The 21,150-nt window shown below is 42.3% G+C and overlaps 1 protein-coding gene across 2 annotated transcripts in view; it reads right to left on the bottom strand.

Moving 5' to 3' along the window:
• DYM (dymeclin) overlaps positions 1 to 21,150 on the bottom strand; it is a 211,258-nt gene that overhangs the window by 29,732 nt on the left and 160,376 nt on the right. For both annotated transcript variants that reach the window (XM_064736044.1, XM_064736045.1), the window contains 2 exons: positions 14,154 to 14,336; positions 4,230 to 4,343 (listed from right to left, as the gene is read on the bottom strand). In XM_064736044.1, coding sequence (XP_064592114.1) covers positions 4,230 to 4,343; positions 14,154 to 14,336 — 297 coding nt within the window. The remainder of the gene's footprint in view (positions 1 to 4,229; positions 4,344 to 14,153; positions 14,337 to 21,150) is intronic.

Below are 21,150 nucleotides of genomic sequence, written 5' to 3'. Positions count from 1 at the left end.
GAAACAAATGGAAGCTGATGGAGTTGGAAGTACATTGTTAATAGAAGAGGAAACCTATGAGAAGTGCTTTTAACACCTAAAGTGAAACTTGTTCTGTCAAGAGACTGAAGGCTTTTACCTCTGCTCCTTTTACATATTCTGTGAAATTTTAATGCCCATCGAACTCAAATGCACTTCAATAAATATTAAATTTTGTACCATATCAAAATTGTGAGAGTTGATGGCATAATGGCATGTCTGCATAGCACACAAAGAACATCTGACAAAGTGCACACTGATGACAAAATACTCATTGACATGGGGAGAAAAGGAGTGGGGGAAAAACACAAGCAGATCAGAAAATGCTCATGAAAAACAAATCTCCATCTTAAGAGGCTTAGGTAATGGGAATTTTTCTTTTATAAAGCATTAAACATGGCCTCCCAAGTGTGATCATTCCATAAAACCAAATGTCAGCTTCCAGTCACTAGCTGGCATTTGAAACAAGTTTTCCCACTTATTGCAGAAGAGTTGTTGCTGTTATCTGATGGCTAACTCCCCTCAAAATCCTGAGATAAGTCACAGGCTCCAGACACGGTCCTGCTTCTCTCACTCTCCTAATCCTGAAAGTACAGATAGGTCACCAAAGGGAAGGAAGGCAGCCTGAGAACTTTCAAAAAAATAAAGAGAAAGAAAGAATGAGGCTAATTTTCACCTATCACTATGATCTCTAAATTGCCTTTAATAAGCTCCTGCAATATAGCAGGGAGCCTGGATTGTGGGCTGCACGTCTGCGAAGGAGACAGCTCTATCTCCACGCCATGGCTTCTGCCTCCATCCCGGGCATATTAACTCCATTTATCTCCTCCCACAGACTGAGGGAGAAATAACCAGCTCTTGATTTCAGCACCTGCCCTTTATCTCTCTGTTTGTGCAGAAGTCTTCTAAAAGGCTAATTGCTCAGCTTGGACTTTCTTGGCCTTCCACAGTACACAGCTAAAAGCATATGCTTAAAATAATGTTAATTATATTGTTTGTCTCCAGTCAGACTGCTCCAGGACTAGAAGGAAAATCTGAGTTAGATCTCCCATTTCCCAATAATTATTTGCTAAGAAAATGCAGGATATCTTTCCTAACACAGACACACACACACACACATATATATTTATATTTATCCATGACCTACTGCTACCACCCATGCTCACTTTGCATCCCGTGTTGCTTCCCACAGTGGAAGGGAGCAGGAGCACCAGGGTGTGCTCCCAAACTGATAAGCTCCATTATGCAGATGAGGATCGTGGCTCTAAGTGCTGTTATTTTTAGTTGACGTTGATTCATGTTTGAACTATGGGCTCAGCAACAGACTCAGAACCTGAATACATGTAGCACCTCTTGAATGCTCACTTCCTCGACAAAGGCCAAGATAAGCAACTTGGAAACATTCACTTGAAAACATCCGTGCATACATTAGGTACACACGAGAAAAAAACATCATTGTCTGAGCTGCAGGGAAGTGACTGAGTAAAAGCTCTGTCTCAGCCCTCATTTTCCAAATCACATCCATGTTTCAACTGCCTCCCCCAGAGTGCTTCAGCTGAAGATGGTTATTTCTAGGAGGCAGGAATAATATCTCTGCAGGGTCTCTTGTACTTTACAGCACTTCAGTATGCAGTGGCAAAAGGCAAGGATGGCTTGAAAATTAGTTAGCAATTAACTGCAAAGCTGACACACACATATAGATATATTCTTGGGATTGAACTCCACAGCTTTGCACATTGGAACTACGTGTAGGTTGTGTCAACATGGATGCAACAGATTCCTAATTCCTCCAGACATTGTCCAAACGGGCTGGGGACAGCTCTGGGCCCTCAGCACAAGAGAGACACCGAGGGGCTGGAGCATGTCCAGGGCAGGGAACGGAGCTGGGAAGGGGCTGGAGCCCCAGGAGAGGCTGAGGGAGCTGGGAAGGGGCTGAGCTTGGAGCAAAGGAGGCTCAGGGGGCCCTTGTGGCTCTGCACAACTTCCTGAAAGGTGCCATCAAAGCCAGAGTGGGTAGGGCTGCTCCCACCCATCCAGACTTGCCCAGAGAGTGTCATTAAAGACCTAAGGATTAAAGCTTTCTCCTTTACTTAGCTGCTCAAGTGCCTCTGAGTTGCCAGAGCTATTGTGTAACTATATCTTCAGTCTGATCTTAATATGAGTTTGTTGAGCTTTAGAATAGCTTCCCCTGAAAACCTCAGACTTAAGTGGGAAGACCTGAGGAACAGGAGACTCCCAGGAGAGAGGCACATGGACAGAGGGCACAAAAACTCACAAGGCCATTCCTAGAGGAGGGAAACATGTGCTGCTCCTCATCACTACCTCTGCAAAGGAAGGATGTTATTTGCATGTCCAAATTGATGCATGACAATACATACATACCTATATATATACAAACACCCCCATCCCAAGATCAATGTCACCTTTTCTACATGGAAAAGTAACCTGCTCTGGCTAAACTGCTGCTCAGCAAAAGCATTAAAAAAGAAAGAAAAGGAAAAACAAAAAAGGGGAAAAATTGGGGAAAAAAAAGAAAAAAAAAAGGAAACCAAAGAAAAACAAAAAGACAAAACTCAGTAGGTATAAATGGTCAGTATAGAAGACTCATGTGCCAGGCTGGCTTCCCTTTGTAAGTCTGTCCCAAAACTCAAGTGCTCCACAGGAAAGGGAAGTCCTTCAAGCAACACTAAGCATCCTTAAAACTAGAAGTACTTGACTGTTTGGTGAGGACTTACAGAGCTTGGCACACACCAAAAACTGCTGGTTTGTAACTTTAAGTGGCAATATAAACATATAATTTTGAATACTGTATATTGTTAGTGCAGAAAATTGAAACTTGATGGGATTTCACTCCAGAAACAGCATTTCTGTAAATTGTGGCCTGACATATCAGTCAATGTGGCACACTCAGCAACTGAGAAAACCTTCATTTTTTCCTAAGCGGTGAGTTGATTTGGTGATGGCTCTGTGTCAAGAAGGGTGTAGTCTCAACATAAGAGCTTTTAATTATCTGCACATCAGAACAAGTTGTCATAGAAACCGCCGAAATTCCAGTGTTCCTCTGCATTCACAGCATCACCACACAGAAAGGACAACCTGAAGGGCTGGATTTGGACCCAACAACTGCTCTGGTGTTACTCAGGCTATTCCTGTACTGTGGCTCAGGACTCGGACTCTAGACCGACCTCTCCTGAAGGAATTCAGCCTGAGTGACTGAAGATGTGCCATCTCAGGGACACAGGGAACTGCAGGAAAGACATTAGTATACGCAGCCAGCCAGAAAATTCCCACTGGGTGTTTTAAAATTACCAGCATATAAATAAATTACCAGCCACTGCCACTGGCTGTACAGACTCAGTGTGCCTTATCAGAGGATATTTTACTAAAGTTACCGCAAAAGAAAAATGCTACTCTCTTATCACAGAGTAGCAACAAAAATAGTTCTGCAGAAAACAGATAGTATTTAAAATACACTTGGCATAACAGAGAAACAAGATTCATCGTGTTTAAAAAACACACACAGCTCCCATTTGCTTACTTACCCACTTACACAGATTTCTTTATTGCAGTATTTAAACATCACACAGCCATTAATGGATTTTAGCCTCACAAAACCTGTCAAGTTGGTAAATCCCTCAAGAGATTTGAGAGGTTCTCAGAAAGGAATGGAGGGGACTGCTCAGGATTATGCAGAAAGCTCATCATCATGTTGACCAGACTTACAGGTCCTGAACTGATTTTCCCTAGGTTGGGTAATTCTTAACTAAAGCCCTCCAAATTTATCTTTATAGCATTTAACATAGTACAAGACAAAGGTGCATGAGAACACTAGAAACAGAAAAATAACACTAGAGACAGAAAAAGAAATTAATCAAAAGAGAGAATTACCAGTGTTTGGTTACAGTATAACTAAACAACAGATGGAGAGAGGAGCCTGCATCTTCAGGATACGTTGAAGAAAACCTTAGCTTCAGCAAATTTTAATTCCTCCACACACTTCAATTTAATAACTAATCACAAAAACTCACCCAAACACTTAGCAGAAATTATGAATTTAAATGAAAACATACACATATGGCAATCGACAGTGTAATCACTTATCAGTCACTACTGAGAGGAGAGATGATTTTTTGGAATTACAGATATAAAGGGCATATATGTGTAATTGATAGGAACAGTATACTTTAAGTGATGAGGTCTTGAGCACTTACTCTTAGCCTGTCTTTGGGCAAAGCAACAGCTCCTTGCTTGATGATTTCCAGAACTCGCTCCACTGACAGATCAGCTCCAGCTTGCTCTAATCGGGAGCTGAAGAAGCTGATCACCTGGAATGAAACATCACAGCACATAAATAAATAGAAGAGATCTTTGGATCAATTTGTACACAAAGCTGTCATCTTCTTTTTTGGCAGCGCTGCACTTCTTAAAGAATAATCACATTATTGCCTGTGTCACAGCCAGGGAGACTTTGTTAATGTCAAATTAGCACAACTCTCAACTTCCTTTTGCAGTCATTTTTAACAGACAGATGATTTTACAATATAACACACACAGCTGAATTAATAAATTTACATTTTCAAGTACTGTGCACTGACATATGCCTATATTTCTTTCTGTCCATTCTGCCCATCAGGCTTTTGAGTTCTTTCAGTCTTTCTATGATTTGAGCTACGTTGTAAGGTATTAAAGTAAAATCATATTGTTACACTGACTTCTAGACAAAAGGCTTTAACACAACTGTTAAGTATCTCAATATGGGAGACTACATTTCCTGGGAGCTGTGTAGCACTCAAAGCCACAGCAAGTGGATAATGAGATGGAGTCCACCAAGCTCCTCTTCCACCCAGTATCCACCCCAAGTGCCACACATACCTTCCACATCCTGGATTCTAGGCCTAAGGAATCCTGCAAATTCCCCGTCATCTTCCAGACATGCCCCTGGTAAAGCCAAGCTCATTTTCCCCATATTTCCCTTCCCACCGCCTTTTCTGTGACCCAGCTGGTCCTTGTTAGCTAGAACTTAGGTCAGGCTTTAACTTTTATCCCTCTCCAAGCTCAGTGGGTCACAGCAAAAGCAGACATCCCACTGGCAGTTATCCATGTGGGACATCAGAAAACTTCCATTTCTATAGCTCCTTTCATCCAAAAAGAATATACTTTGCAAACCCCATACCTTATCCCAGGGAAACTCCTTAGTCACACAAGGGATCCAGGACTCAAAACACAAAAAAGGTCTGGGGAAAAATTTCAACACCTACTTAGAATCCTCTGGAAGAATTATAAAAATACCAAGAGGTACTTGGTAAAGCCTGTCTACACCAGAGCACCTGGCTACCCCTGGGCTGGAGGCAAGCACAATGCTGATGGCAGGTTCTGCAAAATCCTGTGAGCTTTCAACACCCTCTGTGGAAAAATACTGATGTTCACTTGTATCTGAGTCACAGTCCCAGTCCATCGAGTAATCTTCGATAATTCTCCCAAGCAGTAGTGGGGAAAAGTGTATTATACTACAAAATCTCTGCTGAGCTCTCTTTGTTCTGTAGTGAGACACAGCTGGAGCCAGAAACCATTACCCTAATTATGCCTCCCAGCTCAGCTGCTGTTCATAAAACAAAGACAGCTGATGGCTTGATTACTGTGAGATTCAAATTTGTTGTTCCTGTTTGTGACTTCCCCCACAGAAAACCCAGCCCTTGTTTTGAGCTGCAAGATTTGCTGGGATCTCTAGAAACTCTTGCACCAAGTGAATGAGACAGAGGCAGACTAAAGTTGCTGGAAGTTGCGTTTTGGGGTTGTCATGGGATTGTGGTGTTTGGTTTGATTTCTCTCTCTGTTTTATTTTGTTTCTAACAACAGAAGTACACAAACCAGTCAAGAGAAAATTCAGGTTTAATCTTCTGTGCTGTCCCTACGATTATCTCCATACTTGAGCAGAAAGGGAGAATTTCACTGCCTCTGGCAGATGCTGCAGGTAGGCTTTTACATTCTTAGAGATAAGGACCTGGTGGAGCACTGTGATCTCTGATCCTTAGAAAAAGGGAGTAGGAAGATGTGCTGAGTTCATAAGCAAAGGAGCTGCAGGGAGGAACAAGAAACTACAGAGTAAAACAGCAAGAAGGAGCTTGTGCAAAGAGTGTGAGGACCTCAGAGTGAGGCTGACACGGTTTTGGCACAGAGTTTGGGACAAATTGCTGGTGGAGGATACACAGCTCACAGAGGAACAAGCAAGTTGCCCACAGACTTTGAAAGAAAAAGCATCTTCCTGCATTCAACACTCCTCTGTTGTCAGTAATCACTGGTGAAACCCATCCTCGCCAAGGGCAGGCTCCTGCAGAGAATCCTTCCCAGTGGCACTGCCCTGTTAGCTCAAGTTCTGCTAAACCACAACAAAAGCAGAACTTAATATTTAGCTTTTAACCAAAAGGATAAAATACTATCATAATGCAAACATGTAAAAAAACTGAATGAAGCTCACAGATACTCCCTGAATTCTGATGTTGCCTATTTTGGGAAGTCAAACCCTTCAATCTTAACATGTTTTTGAAAGACTTATGTTTTTGTGGTAAAGGTACTAATCTTCTTTGGGTTATATTTCAAAAGAACAAAAGCAAGACAAGCTTCCAGTATTTTCAGGCTATGTCAGCATTTTAGAGAACTCAGAATGGCTATTTTTGATGTGTAGTTGATGACTAAAATTAAAAATGCCTACTTTAATAATGGTACTTATCTCTAGCAGTTATTTGCCTTAGTACTTCAAACAAAATAGAAATTAAGTACCTCCCTTTTGGACCCTGAGAGCACAATACCCCAGTGAGACAGTGAGGTACCCGCAAGTACCCCAATGAAGTAACGAAACAGAAAAGCAAAAAGAAAAATTAACGATTAATTATACAGAGGAGATTCTAAAGAAGGCATTTTCTTATTAGCTCCAGATCAGAAATAAAACCAAAAAACATCCAGTATTATGTCACTCATGCCCGAGCTCCCACCTCTATAGCAGAGAGTCTTACACTTTTCCTACTAATCCAGACTGATATAAAAAAATAAAAGTGCAACATCATAATAAGGAAGAGTAGCCTTTTGCCTTGAAAGAGCTTTAATTATTTCTACACTTAAGTAACAGAGGTGAATTTAAAATAAAAATGAAAATTAACAGATTTCCACTCCTTGTCCCATTGAAAGTAAAATTAACCAGAAAAATAAGCTGGATGAATAGTATTAAAAGAGTTTCAGGTTTTAGTACATGTTTTAAAACCAGCTGAGCATATGACTGTATGAATAGAAAAACCCCAAATCTTACGGCAAATAAACAAGGCTGAGAGATTATGTTTTCCTGGTACCCTGAAATTTAATTTTCTTCTTTTCTTTCTTCTTTTCTTCTTTTAATTACTTGGGCAATTGGTCTAAGAAAGAACTGCAAAGAAGAGTAAGAAGGAACTCCACAAGTTGCTGTGAATTACTCTCTTCCTAGTCATGCTGAGCACTGAAAGGCCTCTCCTTGAAGCAACATAACCCATTCTAAGAGCTCTCTCTCCAGTCTGGCTTCCATATTAGCAGAGATTAAAAGGCAGGATCAGACAATCCCTCACCAGGAATATCTGATGCCTGTCCAGATGAAAGGCATGGAGAGCCTTGCCCTGTGCAGAGTATAATCCTGGCTGCACCTCAGTCTATCCTAAGGTACAATGCTACAATGGGCACAGGGGACCTGGTTTGGCCACCTCCAGCTCAGGCCTTGCCAGGCTTTCTATTAAAATACCATTAATATTTCTATATGAAAACTATGTAGTTTTCTACAGTGATTTCCAAAACTGGTTTTAATCATTGACTCGTGGAATGCTTTGGCTGGGAAGGGGCCTTAAAGATCATCCAGTGGATATCCCTGCCATGGGCAGGGACACCTTCCTCCATCCCAGGGTGCTCCCAGCCCCATCCAACCTGGCCTGGACACTTCCAAGGACCAGGGGCAGCCACAGCTGCTCTGGGAAACCTGTGCCAGGGCCTGCCCACCCTCACAGTGAGAACTTCTTCCTAGAGATCAATTTCCCATGAGAAACTCAAACTTTCTCCTTTTGTTTTCTAAACAGTAAACATGCTGCCAGCACTGCCAGAGATTAAAAGTACTGCAAGATTAGAATGATTCAGAAACATTTGTCATTTAAAGGCAATATTTTAGGTTTTGGAGATTATTTTTGAGATTGTGAGAGAACAACCACAGTGTCTGTTATTTTCACCCAACTACTGTTTTCAACTGGGCTGCAAGGCTGAAGTAACAAAATATTTCCCTTTACAGCATGCCAACAGCAGAGCTTTCAAGGGCAAAATCTTTCCTCCACTTGGATTCTATCAGCAGATGCTGAAGTGCTGTGAGGCCTGCGGCAGCCCAGGCAGTGCTGCTGCCTAATCAACATGACAACTCCTCTCCTTCTCCTGCAGCTAAAAATAACAGTACAACACGTTGCTGCCTCCTCTGCCTGCAACTGCAAAGGTCAGTTCTGAAAGACAGAAGAAAAAATCACTTGGCAAGAAATGAGTAAGTTTTGTACCTGCTTTTGTCAATTTTATTTCCTTTTGAAAGTGATTGAAAGAAACACTTTGAGAATTTTATTTCCAGCCACGTTCACCACTGGGAGAGTAATATGGTGTATTAATGGCACACCAAATGAAGAAGAAAAGAAGAAAACAAACCTCTCACTGTAAAGTACCACAGGATTAGCACTTCAACTAAGTAGCTTCCATAGGGAAACATAAATCACAGCTACATTTGGTATCCAGTAGTCATAGCTGGAGCCAATGAGAGGCAAAGCCAACCCTTGCTGATTTTAGAAGGGGTGAAACAGCTTCATGTGATTCAATAGCAGGAGAAACACGGGAGGTTAATCGGCAAACCTGAAGTACTGTATTTTTCAGAACCACCTTGAAATGAGGAGCATGTTCAAGGACACACGAGCTTTTCCAGGTATTCTGCTCTCCACTCCTAGAGTGTAGGAGTGAGGAAAAAACATCAGGCAAAAAGAGCCCCCCAAAGCAAACAAACAACAACCAACAAATCCCCAACCCAAACCCACCAAAACCTTAGAGTATGTAGCCAGGCTCTGGTAATCAGCAGGATCAAGGTTTTTCGAATTTTAAGGAAAGCCATAAAAAATTAGATTTTACGTCCTGAAGGTCTTACAACAGGGGTTGCTATGCCAGAGTGAAGACAACTTGATTGATTTTAAAATCTAGTAGGGAAATGCCTTTGAAGAATTAAATTCCTTGTAGGAAATTGCATCAATTGAATCCTTTGCATCACTAAGCCATTGCTCCCAACCTCTTGATGTCTATCAGAGTATTTTGCAAACAAAATTCTAGCAGCTCCTAGCTAGGCCTGTTCCACCACCTGGTATCAGTTGCTCGCTTGTAGGAAATATGAGAGCAGTGAAAGCCAAGGAGTTCTCGCCGTGGCCACGAACCAAACACATCTTTAGGAATGATAAGTGAAGAGTCTCCACCAAATTCCTGACATATCTGAAGTGGCTGACCAAATTACAGACCACCTCTGAAGTGGAGGCATATAGACAGCTCCCAGATGAAATATTTCTGCACAAGGCCAGAAGAGGAACCATAGCATTCTTCTTTGTTCACGATTCAGAAGAGGAATATCCCATTTTCGATAAGCAAGATGCACTATCTCCTACTAAAATGGCCTTCTAAAATAAAAGGTAAAGTAATAGGAAGCAGAAGGTATTTTGATTTCAGTTTCTTCTGTACAGTTAATGGTTCCCACATGTTCCCAATCAATTTGCAATGGTGATTTTTAGATTATTTATAAAAACACAGAGGCAAATAAGTAGTTTTCAATAAAAAGTGGCCGCTATACTGATAACCCTTATACATTCACCTATTTTTGCCTCAGTAATGAAGCACACAGACATTATGTGTATCTCCAGAGTAAACTGAATGGTCCAAATCCTGAGAAACAGCCCAGAGCTAATGTGGCCAGGTCTGTACTGACAGTAACCCGGGCAATTCCTGCTCTGGTCTGAGCCCTGGTGGGGCTGCAGAGGCATCCCCACATCTACCTGTGCCTGTACCTGTGGCTGTGCTGGTCTGTGCTCTGCCCCAGTGCCATGGTGCCAAACCCCAGAGGTCTCCAATGCTCAAGTCCCTGAAAACCTACCACAGTGCTTCATTATTCCTAACCTTGGAAAAGTCTTTCCATATGACCTGTGAACCCACAAGTATGTCAAAGAGATTATTCCACTTCCCTTCAAAGCAGCTTTTTATTTGAAAAATACCACATCACTTTAGCAAATCAGCACCTTCAGAGGTTCTGTTTTCTACACTCTTATTTCTACCAGGAATTTCTTTAATGGTGCCAGCTGAGTATGAGCACAAGTGTGCCCAGAGGGGCAATGGGCCTGGGCTGTCCCAGCCAGGCTGTGACACAGCCCCAGGGCAGGGCCTGTCCCTGTGCCGGCACTGCTGAGGCACCTCCAGTGCTGGGGACAGCTCTGGGCCCTCAGCACAAGAGAGACACCGAGGGGCTGGAGCGTGTCCAGGGCAGGGAACGGAGCTGGGAAGGGGCTGGAGCCCCAGGAGAGGCTGAGGGAGCTGGGAAAGGGCTGAGCCTGGAGCAAAGGAGGCTCAGGTTGGATATTGAGGAAAATTCTTCCATGGAAAGGCTTGTCCAGCTCTGGAACAGCGGCCCAGGGCAGTGGTGGAATCCCCGGTCTGTGGGAGAGTTTAAAAGCTGCATGGCTGTGGCACTGGGGACATGGGACAGTGGCGGCCTGGGCAGTGCTGGGGAATGGTTAGACTCAATGGTGTTGAAAGTTTTTTTCAACCTAAATGGTTCTGAGATTTTGAACCCAGAGTAATCCAGCTAAGAAGTCACCAGTGTGATTTGGCTTAGAGGACATCTCTGTGTTAATTCTTTGCTTGTACACACACAGAATTGCAGCAGATGCCTTTTTCTATTTGCACCATCAACTACTCATTATTACATCCCCAGAACACTCTCCAATTAATTCTTCAAATTTTTAGCCTTTTCACCTCTTCCACGCTTCCTTTTGGTTGATGAGTACATTATGTCCAACTGAGTAAAAATAATAAGCATTGAAGTCTTTACATGTCATATCTATTTTATAGATTCTTGACAAGGCAAACTGGCAACTGTTCTGGTGTCCAAAACTCATTACAGACTTTACATGCTCTGTATTTTCGTCTGATTTCTGACGCACTAAACATTATCACACTGTCTGTTAGTATTTCTCTATGAAATGCAAATCTGGACTACAGTTTACAGTCAGAGAATCTTTCATCAGCTGGTGGGCAGAATTTGCTGGAACAGAGGGATGTCAGAGTGACACAGTGCATAACAGGCACCTACTGCTCACGGGAATCTCTAGACCTATCTCATGGCTGGAATCATAGAATTCCAGAATGGTGTGGGCTGGAAGGAACCTTCAAAGGCCATCTAGTCCAATCCCAGTGCACCTTCTCCTAGACCAGTTGACTGCAAGCCCCTGGAACAAGGACTGGAACACTTCGAGGGACAGGCCAGCCACAGCTGCTCTGGGCACCTTGTGCCAGGGTCTGCCCACCCTCCCAGCCAAGAATTCCTTCCCCATATCCCATCTGTCCCTGCCCTTTGGCAGTGGGAAGCCATTGCCCCTTGTCCTGTCACTACATGTCATTGTCAAAAATTACACTCCTGGTTCCACTGCACCATGGGTACAGATAATCCAAACGTACTTTGCCGTTTATGACCAGAGAAAGTACCAAGAGAGGGAGCCAGGATGCAGAAGAGTCCCTGCACACACACTTGGGGAGCTTCAGAAAGGTGATTTTTCTTGACCACTCTTGCATTACCAAAAATCGCAGCATTTACCATTTCTATCTACAATTTACACAATTTGGGCCACAAAATTTCTTTGATGATAACAGCCTGAAAGCCAACACAGGTCCCCAATATACAGGAAGTTGGTGGGTCCATCCTCTTCTGAATAACCAGTCCTGGTCACAGGAAAAGCCTGGCCAGCTCACTATTCTATCCAAAAACAGGCTGGGATGGATGCTGAAATAAGAATATAACAGCACGTCAAGAACAGGGAGATCCTCCCCATGAGTACATCCCCCCAGCTTTCAGCAACATACACTTTAGAAATTTATTGAGCCAAATCTTTAAAGATTTTTTTTCTGACTCCTTTCAGAGCACAGCTACATTTCAGACATCCACGGAGTCCCATACAGCTGTGAGGATGGAGCTCCCAGCTCCACCACTGCAGAGAAAAGCCTGGTAAGCTCTTGGAAACAGAAACTCATTTTGGTTCTTCTCAGATCCTGCCCACATGGCTCCCAGACAAGCTCACTGCAATGTGTACAGTAAAACTGATATGATTTGCCACTGTTTCAAGGGACAGCAAGACCAGTTAGAACATTCTGGCTGTAGCTCACATGAAAAAGACTGGTTCTGTATGGTGCTGCCAGTACTGTTTATGAAGTGCAGGACGTGACAGGGTAGACAAGGAGTCAGATGAATCTCATCTTTTATTCAGATCTACAAGCCTGACAGCTCTTACCACTTGCCAGATGGTGACAGGTACATTTAAAAAAAAAAATTAAAAAATTTCTTTTTTTTGACGTCCTCTCTTCTCTAACAAAGGAGCTATTTAAAAATTCAACATGCTCCCTTGGAAAGCTTTAAATAGTTTCTGAATGTAACTGGCATTATGCTGTAACCCAATATTAAATAGTTTTGGGGAGGAATTGTTTAAATTGTTGAGGAAAACCTACATTTAACTGTTACAAAGGAAAGGACGTGCTGCTGTCTGTGGGAGGCACAGGGCTGCAAGCAGAAGGATCTGGCCACCATCAGTTATCCTGGATGTGGGCAAGTAACCAGAGAAGGTTCCTATCTCAGTCAGGAATGTAGACAACTGTTATCTTCAGTGCACCATATCCTCTTTACACAACTTGAAGACATCTTGTTCTAATCATCCAGACAGTATCATGCTGCCTGTAGTCTGCAGCTGCTGAAAGTTTGGAGAGTTTTGAGCCTCAAGTTCTCCACTCCCCAAACTCTTGCATGACCAGAAAATGTGAAGAGAGAACAGAAGAGGAAGGAATAGGTACAGAGCAGGATTTCAGTTTAACATTTTAAATGATTTTCCTTTATGGGCAATCTGATATCTGTCAATCTCCTGTAATTAAAAGCAAATCAAACCAAAACCTCTAGATTATGAGGCACAATAATATGTTATTCACTGCATTCAGAGACTTAGTACCCTGCTCAGCCCTCCCTTCCAGTATTTTGCACCCAGTGGTCATAGTGTGGCTTCAAACATTGCTCAGATCTGCAAATATTGACTAGAAGACAGAGAAAAATTTGTAACGCTTTGAATTTTTCTAGCAAAAGCTCAGGCTCTCCATATGAACATTAAAACTACTCTCAGATGCAGAAATAATTAATGATTGTTTCCCAAAGTCAAGCTCTGCAGAAAGTCACACTAGTAAGAACTTCTTATCCACAGTTATTTTCTTCTGTTTTCTTCTAAAATGTTTCCCTCTGCAAGAGGAAGGCAGTTGTGAAGAAACCACTTGGCAGGTGGAAACAACACACATTCAGATACAGATAGGGAATAAGACAGCTGAATGCCTGCTCTTCAGTTATTTAAAATTAATACCCCATAATCATTAATAGGTTGGTGAGAGGAGTAAGAGAAAAGAAAAAAAGATTGTTTGATGATGAAAATTAGCTTTTGCTCCCCTGAAAGGCAGGTTTCTAACAAGGGGCAGTCAAGAGAAGCTGACATTGTTCTCCCTTTGAGGGGTGAAAGATGTGTCACAGCTTGGGAATTCCTTACCAGAGGCATCTCAAAATCCTTCTGATTCTCCTGAGTTAAAGATGTGGGATAGGGCTGTTAAAGAAATTAGAGAGTTGGAACTAAATGACCTTTAAGATCCCTTCCAACCCAAACCACTCTGTTTCTACGCTGCCCAGAAAGCGTGTGCAGGCCCTAAAAACAGACAAGAAAAATTCAACATTTTAAAACAAACTGCTAAGAAGTGATAAATATTTCCCACCTCTCAAGAGTAAGAAGAGCTCAGATAACCAAGTGTAACCATCTCTGAAGTCAGGTACCACTCACCAGGTCTATATTTTGCATGATGTCCTGGAAGGAGGGGTGAGTCCGAAACTGCTCGAACAGATCGCGCTTGTAGAGCAGAGCGTACACCAGGTTGGGGTTGTGATGGAGGGAGTTGGTCAGGCAGGAGTTGATGATCTCCAGCATCATCCGGATCACTTCCTCAATCACATTCAGGTCTTGTGCCTATAAGAAAGGAGTGGAAGGTCAGCGTGCCCTCTTCCATTGTAAAATATTGAGTAATAAAGGCAGTGCAAAGGTAATTATTACTAATAAAGCTATTAGCTGGTAATGTTTCTATGGTGAGCAAATCTGGCATCCATGTGTCTGGAGAGGAATATGTTTTCTCCAGCAATCACTAAAATTTTAATTGAAATGCATCATACTACTACTCAGCCTCATAGCTTGATTCTCCCAACAGGAGCCATGACATAAAGCATTGCCATATTGTAATCAGTCAGATTCATAAGGGTTAAGTGAACACAGTCTTTTCAACCCTTCCTATTCTAAGTAAAAGCACTTCAGCATATAATTAATTTATTACATTTTCTGTTGAGCCCCCAAACAGGAAGGAGGGATAGGGAAAAGGGATAAAAGTAACAGAAATAAAAAACAATGGGTGAAAGAGCAAAGGCAGGAGAAGACAAACTGACTGTATCAAACATCACTGCAACTTCAACATCTGTCACTGTTACCAGACTTTTCCTCTTTGACTCTTTTTTAAATTTTTTTTTTTGGCATTGAAGAACACTTGCAACAAATGAAAAAAAGGAATCTCCTTTTGTAGTGCACTAAGCCTTCACACTAAGATTAACTTGTAGAGCTTTTCATTTTGTCAGTGCATTTGACAACTCAAACCTCCTAGGCTGAACAAGCTGGCATGTGAACTCCTGCCAGCTGCCTGGATTTCCCTCCTTGAGCTCCACATCAGGATATCTACAATACAGTTATTCTGACTGCAGAGTTGTCTGTCCTCCCTTGGAATAGGGTAAAAAAAGGGCTCTTCTACCTTGTTTGTATCATTTAGGTTGTCTCCATCACATCAAAAACTGGACTGTGAGACTTTACATGTCTGGCAAGAATGAGAACCATACTAAACCAGCTTGAGCTTTTCTGCTGGGTACGAACAATGAAACCGCCAATACTTCCTTTTGCTGACTGCCCACAAAGTTCACTTTCTCAGTTATCACAACGCACTTAAATTCTGCACAAAAAAGCCAGTACTTAGAGCATTTTCTTGGGCTGTCATTCAATCTGCACACAGTTATTTTCTACTATTAAGCAGCACTGTAGGAATTGTCATGTGGCAGATGTATGCTCTCTCCAAGACACAAGAGAACACAGGAATTTTCATTATCCTGTTTAGACTCAAAAAGTGCAAAATTCTTTGCTACCACTTTGCTCTGGCTGATTTCAATGGGAAGCAAGGTGCATTTCTTCCTAGAAGTGTAGCTCACAGAATCCCAGAATGGTTTGGGTTGGAAGGAACTTTAAAACTCAGCCAATTCCACCCCTTCTGTGTGCAGGGACACCTTCCACTCTCCCAGACTGCTCCAACCTCCATCCAATCGGGCCTTGGACACTTCCAGGGATCCAGGGGCAGCCACAGCTTCACTTGGAAACCTGTGCCAGGGACCCCCACCCTCACAACAAGGATTCCTTTCTAATATCGCATCTGTACTTGCCCTCTGGCAGTGGGAAGCCTTTCCCTCTTGTCCAGTCTCTCTGTCCCTTGTCCCAAATCCCTCTCTAGATGGCCCTGCAGAAGGCAGCACCATGCCCCTCACCTGCTGCTCCATTTCTTTTGTGACACTGAGGACCATCCAACCATTATTCCCACACTACAGTCTGGTTATCCCCAGCTCTTGTCTTCTACATGTACAAGGGAGATTTAAGTGGAAGTTTTTTTGAGCTCTTGTTTGAAGAGGAATATCTTGTGCACGCATTCCAGTAAAATTCCTTCTTTAGCAATGATACCTGATGGTGAAGGTTGCAGATTTTTTCTGAATGTAAGTATCTCCTACTTTTAATGACTTTGCCATCTAAATCAGCATTGTAGTGTAGCTAACAATGACGGCAGAAACCCTTACAAAGCTGATTGCTGTCAATGGGATCACGTTCTTCTATGACAGAAATAATCTTTACTTTCAAAATGCAGGTGGTTTCTCTGCCTGTAGTTACCTAGCTATTGTGCTATGAAACAGCATCCCAGGCAGGTGTTGCCAAGGGTATGTAATGGAAAATATTAGACAAAAATCGAAATAACTGCTTCAGTTGGCATATGAAGAAAAATCCAGACCTAACTCACCTGGGGAAGGTGCTTGCCTATCAGATTTACTGCAGAATATGCTGTGTTATGGTATATTTTTAAAAGCTCTGAGCACTGGCATACTTCTGCCCCCAGTGCAGCGGGGTGAGCTAGTGACCAAGACACTATCCCAAAATACAGAATAGATGACTTTCACAGAAATATTATGGTTCCGACTTAAGTGAGATCTGTCCAGTCACAGAAAGGTAACAAACCACACAACCACTTTTAAAAAACTAAATGTTTTTTTAATAAAAGGTGTGTTCAGCTTAAACCCCAGGCATACAGCTAATTGAAAAAGAAAGCATTGCTAACCATCTTCCAATAGGTTGGAGACTCTGCTAATGATAGTCTTCAAACAATGAAAAGGTTCAGTGGTTATTACACAGTAACTAAATTTAACATTTTTAAGAGCTAATGGACAGAATCAACCATCTGTGTTTCAGCTACTACATTGCAGGTGCAGAATCTGGGACCCCCCTCCCCATGAAGAAAAATAGGAGATATAGTGAAGATTTTTACTCACAACTGACTACATGAAAAAGAATTTATAAGAAGAACTATGTCCATAAAAGACAGAGAAGTGGCACTGAATCCCTGTATTGCACATACATTATCAGGAGAACTGTCTGCTCCTATAATTAGAGATTGAATCATTCCTAAGGGTTTAAAAGTTTTCAAAACAAAGGAAAAAACAAGCATAAATCCAAGGACAGCATTTGGATAAGAAAGTGGAGAAATGCTGATAAAATGCCATGTGGTTTTGTTGCTCTGTATCATCAGTATCAAGCTACAGACCCACTGCATCCAGACATAGTATCAAGACAGGTATAAATAAAGTTATATTAACATTTTGTTGTTGCAGTTTATCACCTTGTGTATTACTTTCAGAGCAGCTGAACACAGCTGAAATGCTGAATGTGTGTGGCCAAGGCACAGACTAACACATCATCCTCAGCAGAGAAGATGCTTAAATCCTTGTAAGACCGTTTTTTTACTGGATTAGCTGTTATATGAAAATAAAAGTCAAATATCGATTTGTGAAATGTAGACATGCTTCAATCTATTGAACAGTACATTTAAAGGAGTTAAAAGTTTCCTATTGCTTACAATTGACAAATTCAGTGTGGCACTCACATTTAAAATTACTACAATATTCCTTTACAAAGCAGGGCTTAGATAATGCCTCTGTCAATATCAATGTGTACCAGTCCTCCCCCACCTATTTTTTTGCTTATTCCCATAGAAATAATTATAACCATCATTAAAAAGAAAAGTGGAAGCTAAAAGCTCAGTACCAACTCTGTGAGACTGAAATCATGCCTGCAAAGGGGATGGGAATGTAGGCACAGCCTTTGCATTACTGTGGGTAATTCTAGGTAGTCACTTAATGTTCCTTCTCAGGAGAGAAGTTAAATGTGGTGCTTTTTTGCAAAGATTCTAACTTTTAAAGCAAAAAGACAGATGTTTGGTCATGGTCTAGATGCACAAGGGATAAACCAACCAGTGACAGCTAAAAGACAGCCACGTCTTTTACGTACATGCCCAGGTACAGACTGGGTAGTCTTTTGGTAAAAGGAAAAAACAAGTAATCATGCCAGAAAAAAGAGGATGGAAATAAGCTGAGAGGATGCGGGGGAAAACACGATGAATGAGAATATTATCTGGGGAAAAACAATTTGAGTTTGATAAACACTATCAAGGAACACACAAAAGTTCAAAGCCAAGGCAAATGATAGGCAGAGCTGGATGTTCCTGGATCTGACCATCCTGCAATATTGTTGTTTTCTTTACTGCAATACAGTTAATAATTAACATGGTATCCTCCTGGGCAAACATTTCCACAGAATTAAATACTTACATCCTGATGTGTAAAACCACTTGGAAAGTATATGGCTTTTAAATATCAAGAGAAGTCAAGCAGCCTAACCATGAAACCCCAGGCATTTGCTCACAGTTAGTTCCTTACAGACATATTTACCCATCAAAAAACAAATCACTGTCAACAGAGGATGCAAAAACTCCATGTCACATAACACCTCTTTAATTTATGGTGCCCCATCTCCTGGTTCCCACAACGGAACATTCTGAGTGCTCATCCTTTTAATTCAATTTGACATTGAATTTATTTTAATTATTGTGACCATAAAAAACTGATTTAAAAAGTTCTATCATGAATGAATGCAAATCTCCACCCTCTAAATGTTACCAGTTCTGAGGAGATAAAGGGAGGCATGTCTTGTGTAATTCAGCTTAGTGTTGCATAACCATCCCTCGTGGTTGCACTGTCTAATATAAACAGAGGCAAAATTATTCAGCTTTCTGTTTCCTTTCCTCCAAAGTAATTTATATAGAAAATAATAGCTGGTTGAAAAATCAGAATTTTGGTGACTTGTGATGCTATGAAACGGCATCAATAAGCAAAGGTGGACATGTGTTTCTCTTCCATGATGAAATTAGCTCCTTGATTAGCCCATTTTTTGACTGGAAGTCAAGCACTGCCCTTTTTCAGTGTGGTCCCCAGGGTATTGCACAGCATGGATGGTGACAGATTTCTTAATGATATTTTGCATTTTTGATCACTAACCCAGGAAGATATGCAGCACACTCAGTCACAGCTGGCACAGGTTTCCAGAGCAGCTGTGGTTGCTCCATCCATGGATGCTTCCAAGGCCAGGTTGGATGGGGACCCTGGGAGAATGGAAGGTGCTCCTGCCCATGGCAGGGGAGGAACAAGATCAGCTCTAAGGTCCCTTCCAACCCAAACCATTCAGGGATTCCAGTCCATGATTCTAAGAAGCATTAGTGAACAAACTTCAGTCTCGTATAATGTCCACATGACAATTACAAGCTTCAGACTATATATTATAGATATGATCATATATTTCTTTATAGCAAGCTGAAATTCACTTAAATGCAATGATCTGGTTTTCCTCCCCTTTATCTGGATATACAGTAAACCCCAATCCAAAGCAATGAATAATTGTAAGCCTAAAGAGGTCTACTTTTTAACTTTTTTAAAAATTGGGGATCTAACAGAGCAACTTTTCCTTTGTGGCAAGATCCATGTGAATGGAGTTATGCACCATATGACAATGGGTACAGACACCCAGGTCACTTGTGTGTACTAAAAAAAGCCTCATTTCTCACTGTGCATTCACATCACAGCAATTTTCCAGCCAAATTATACTTCCAGCTAAAAAACTGCTAATTATATAGTTAGCAAAATAAGCAGGAAGAAGCTTATCTGCCTAAAAAAAGCAAAACCTGAGCAGGGATTGGTAAGGGAGTATGCTACAACTGCACAATGTAAATAGGGTAAAAGAAAACAACAAGACAACATATTGTGCTGAAGTCTTAATTCAAAGAAACCTGATGAAATAAAGTGGAAATGTCACATGTAATTGCAAAAGAAATACTTGATGGAAATGCAGGCTGACAAAAAAAACATGTCCTAACACAGTTCTGAAGTTAACTGCTTATGACAATGAATGGCTTTTAGTGAGTGGGAACTCGCTGCCAGTAATAAAATGCTTTGACATTTGAATTTTCAAACGTGCAAGCTGCTTTGTGTCAAAGCTTGGTGGCTTTAGCTCATTCTGACCAACAATGCTGGTCCCTCTCCAGGGGAGCCAGGAGTGCACACAGTGTGCAAAAGCTGTGAAGCAGCTACTTAAAACAGCTGGACATGATGTAATAGCTTCCTGCCCAGGGACTCCACAATTCACAGAAGGAAAACCATCTCGGACTCACCACTCTCCCTGCTAGGTCTGAGTGACCCCTTAAGGACATCACCTCCCTTTGCCTCTCTTTGCAACTCAGAAAATCCCAGGATGGTTTGGGTTGGGAGGAACCTTAAAAGCCACCTTGTTCCACCCTCTCTGCCATGGCAGGGACAGCTCCCACCATCCCAGGCTGCTCCCAGCCCCATCCAGCCTGGCCTGGGGCACTGCCAGGGATCCAGGGGCAGCCACAGCTGCTCTGGGCACCCTGGGCCAGGGCCTGCCCACCCTCCCAGCCAGCAATTCCTCATTCCCAATGGGCCAAAATCTGTCCCTGCCCTCTGGCCCTGGGAGCCATTGCCTGGCTGCTGTCCCTGCCTGCCTTGTCCCCAGGGGCTGTGCAGCTCTCCTGGAGCCCCTGCAGGCCCTGGAATGTCAGGAAGGTCTGCACCATGTCTGTGTTGCTGCATCCACATTGTGGGACCACCCATCATCTTCAGAGCTGAGGCTGAAGGCCTCATATATGTCCGGTTTTCGGCTGTTTGAGGGGCCTGGAAAGGCCCGAGGTGGCCTTGGGGCAGCCCGCGTATCAAAGGACGAGAAGAGGCTTCAGTTCTTCTTTCGGTCTTTATGTTTATTAATTGTTTATCTAAAAGATTTTCTCTCGGCCCGACAGAGGTCTGCTCAGCAGCCAGCCATGAGCACACTCTCCTGCCCTCCGGACAGTCACCTATCTTTATACCCAAAGTTACGTGTACAATATTTATCATTTTTCCCCAATACTTTTCCCCCTTATTGCCTGGTGCACTTTTAGTAATGACCAATCCCAAAGTGCCACCATCACCACAGAAGATGGAGGAGAAGAAGAAGAAGAAGAAGGACAGGACACGCCCCAATTCCTCCATCTTACTTCTCTAAACCCCCCTGTACAGAAATCCTAAACCCTGTGTTTCCCTCTCTAATTAGCTAA

Source organism: Zonotrichia leucophrys, chromosome Z (assembly GCF_028769735.1).
Source record: "Zonotrichia leucophrys gambelii isolate GWCS_2022_RI chromosome Z, RI_Zleu_2.0, whole genome shotgun sequence".
NCBI classification, from domain to species: domain Eukaryota; kingdom Metazoa; phylum Chordata; class Aves; order Passeriformes; family Passerellidae; genus Zonotrichia; species Zonotrichia leucophrys.
Note: the sequence above shows the minus strand (reverse complement) of the source record. Positions and strands in the feature narration are given on the sequence as shown.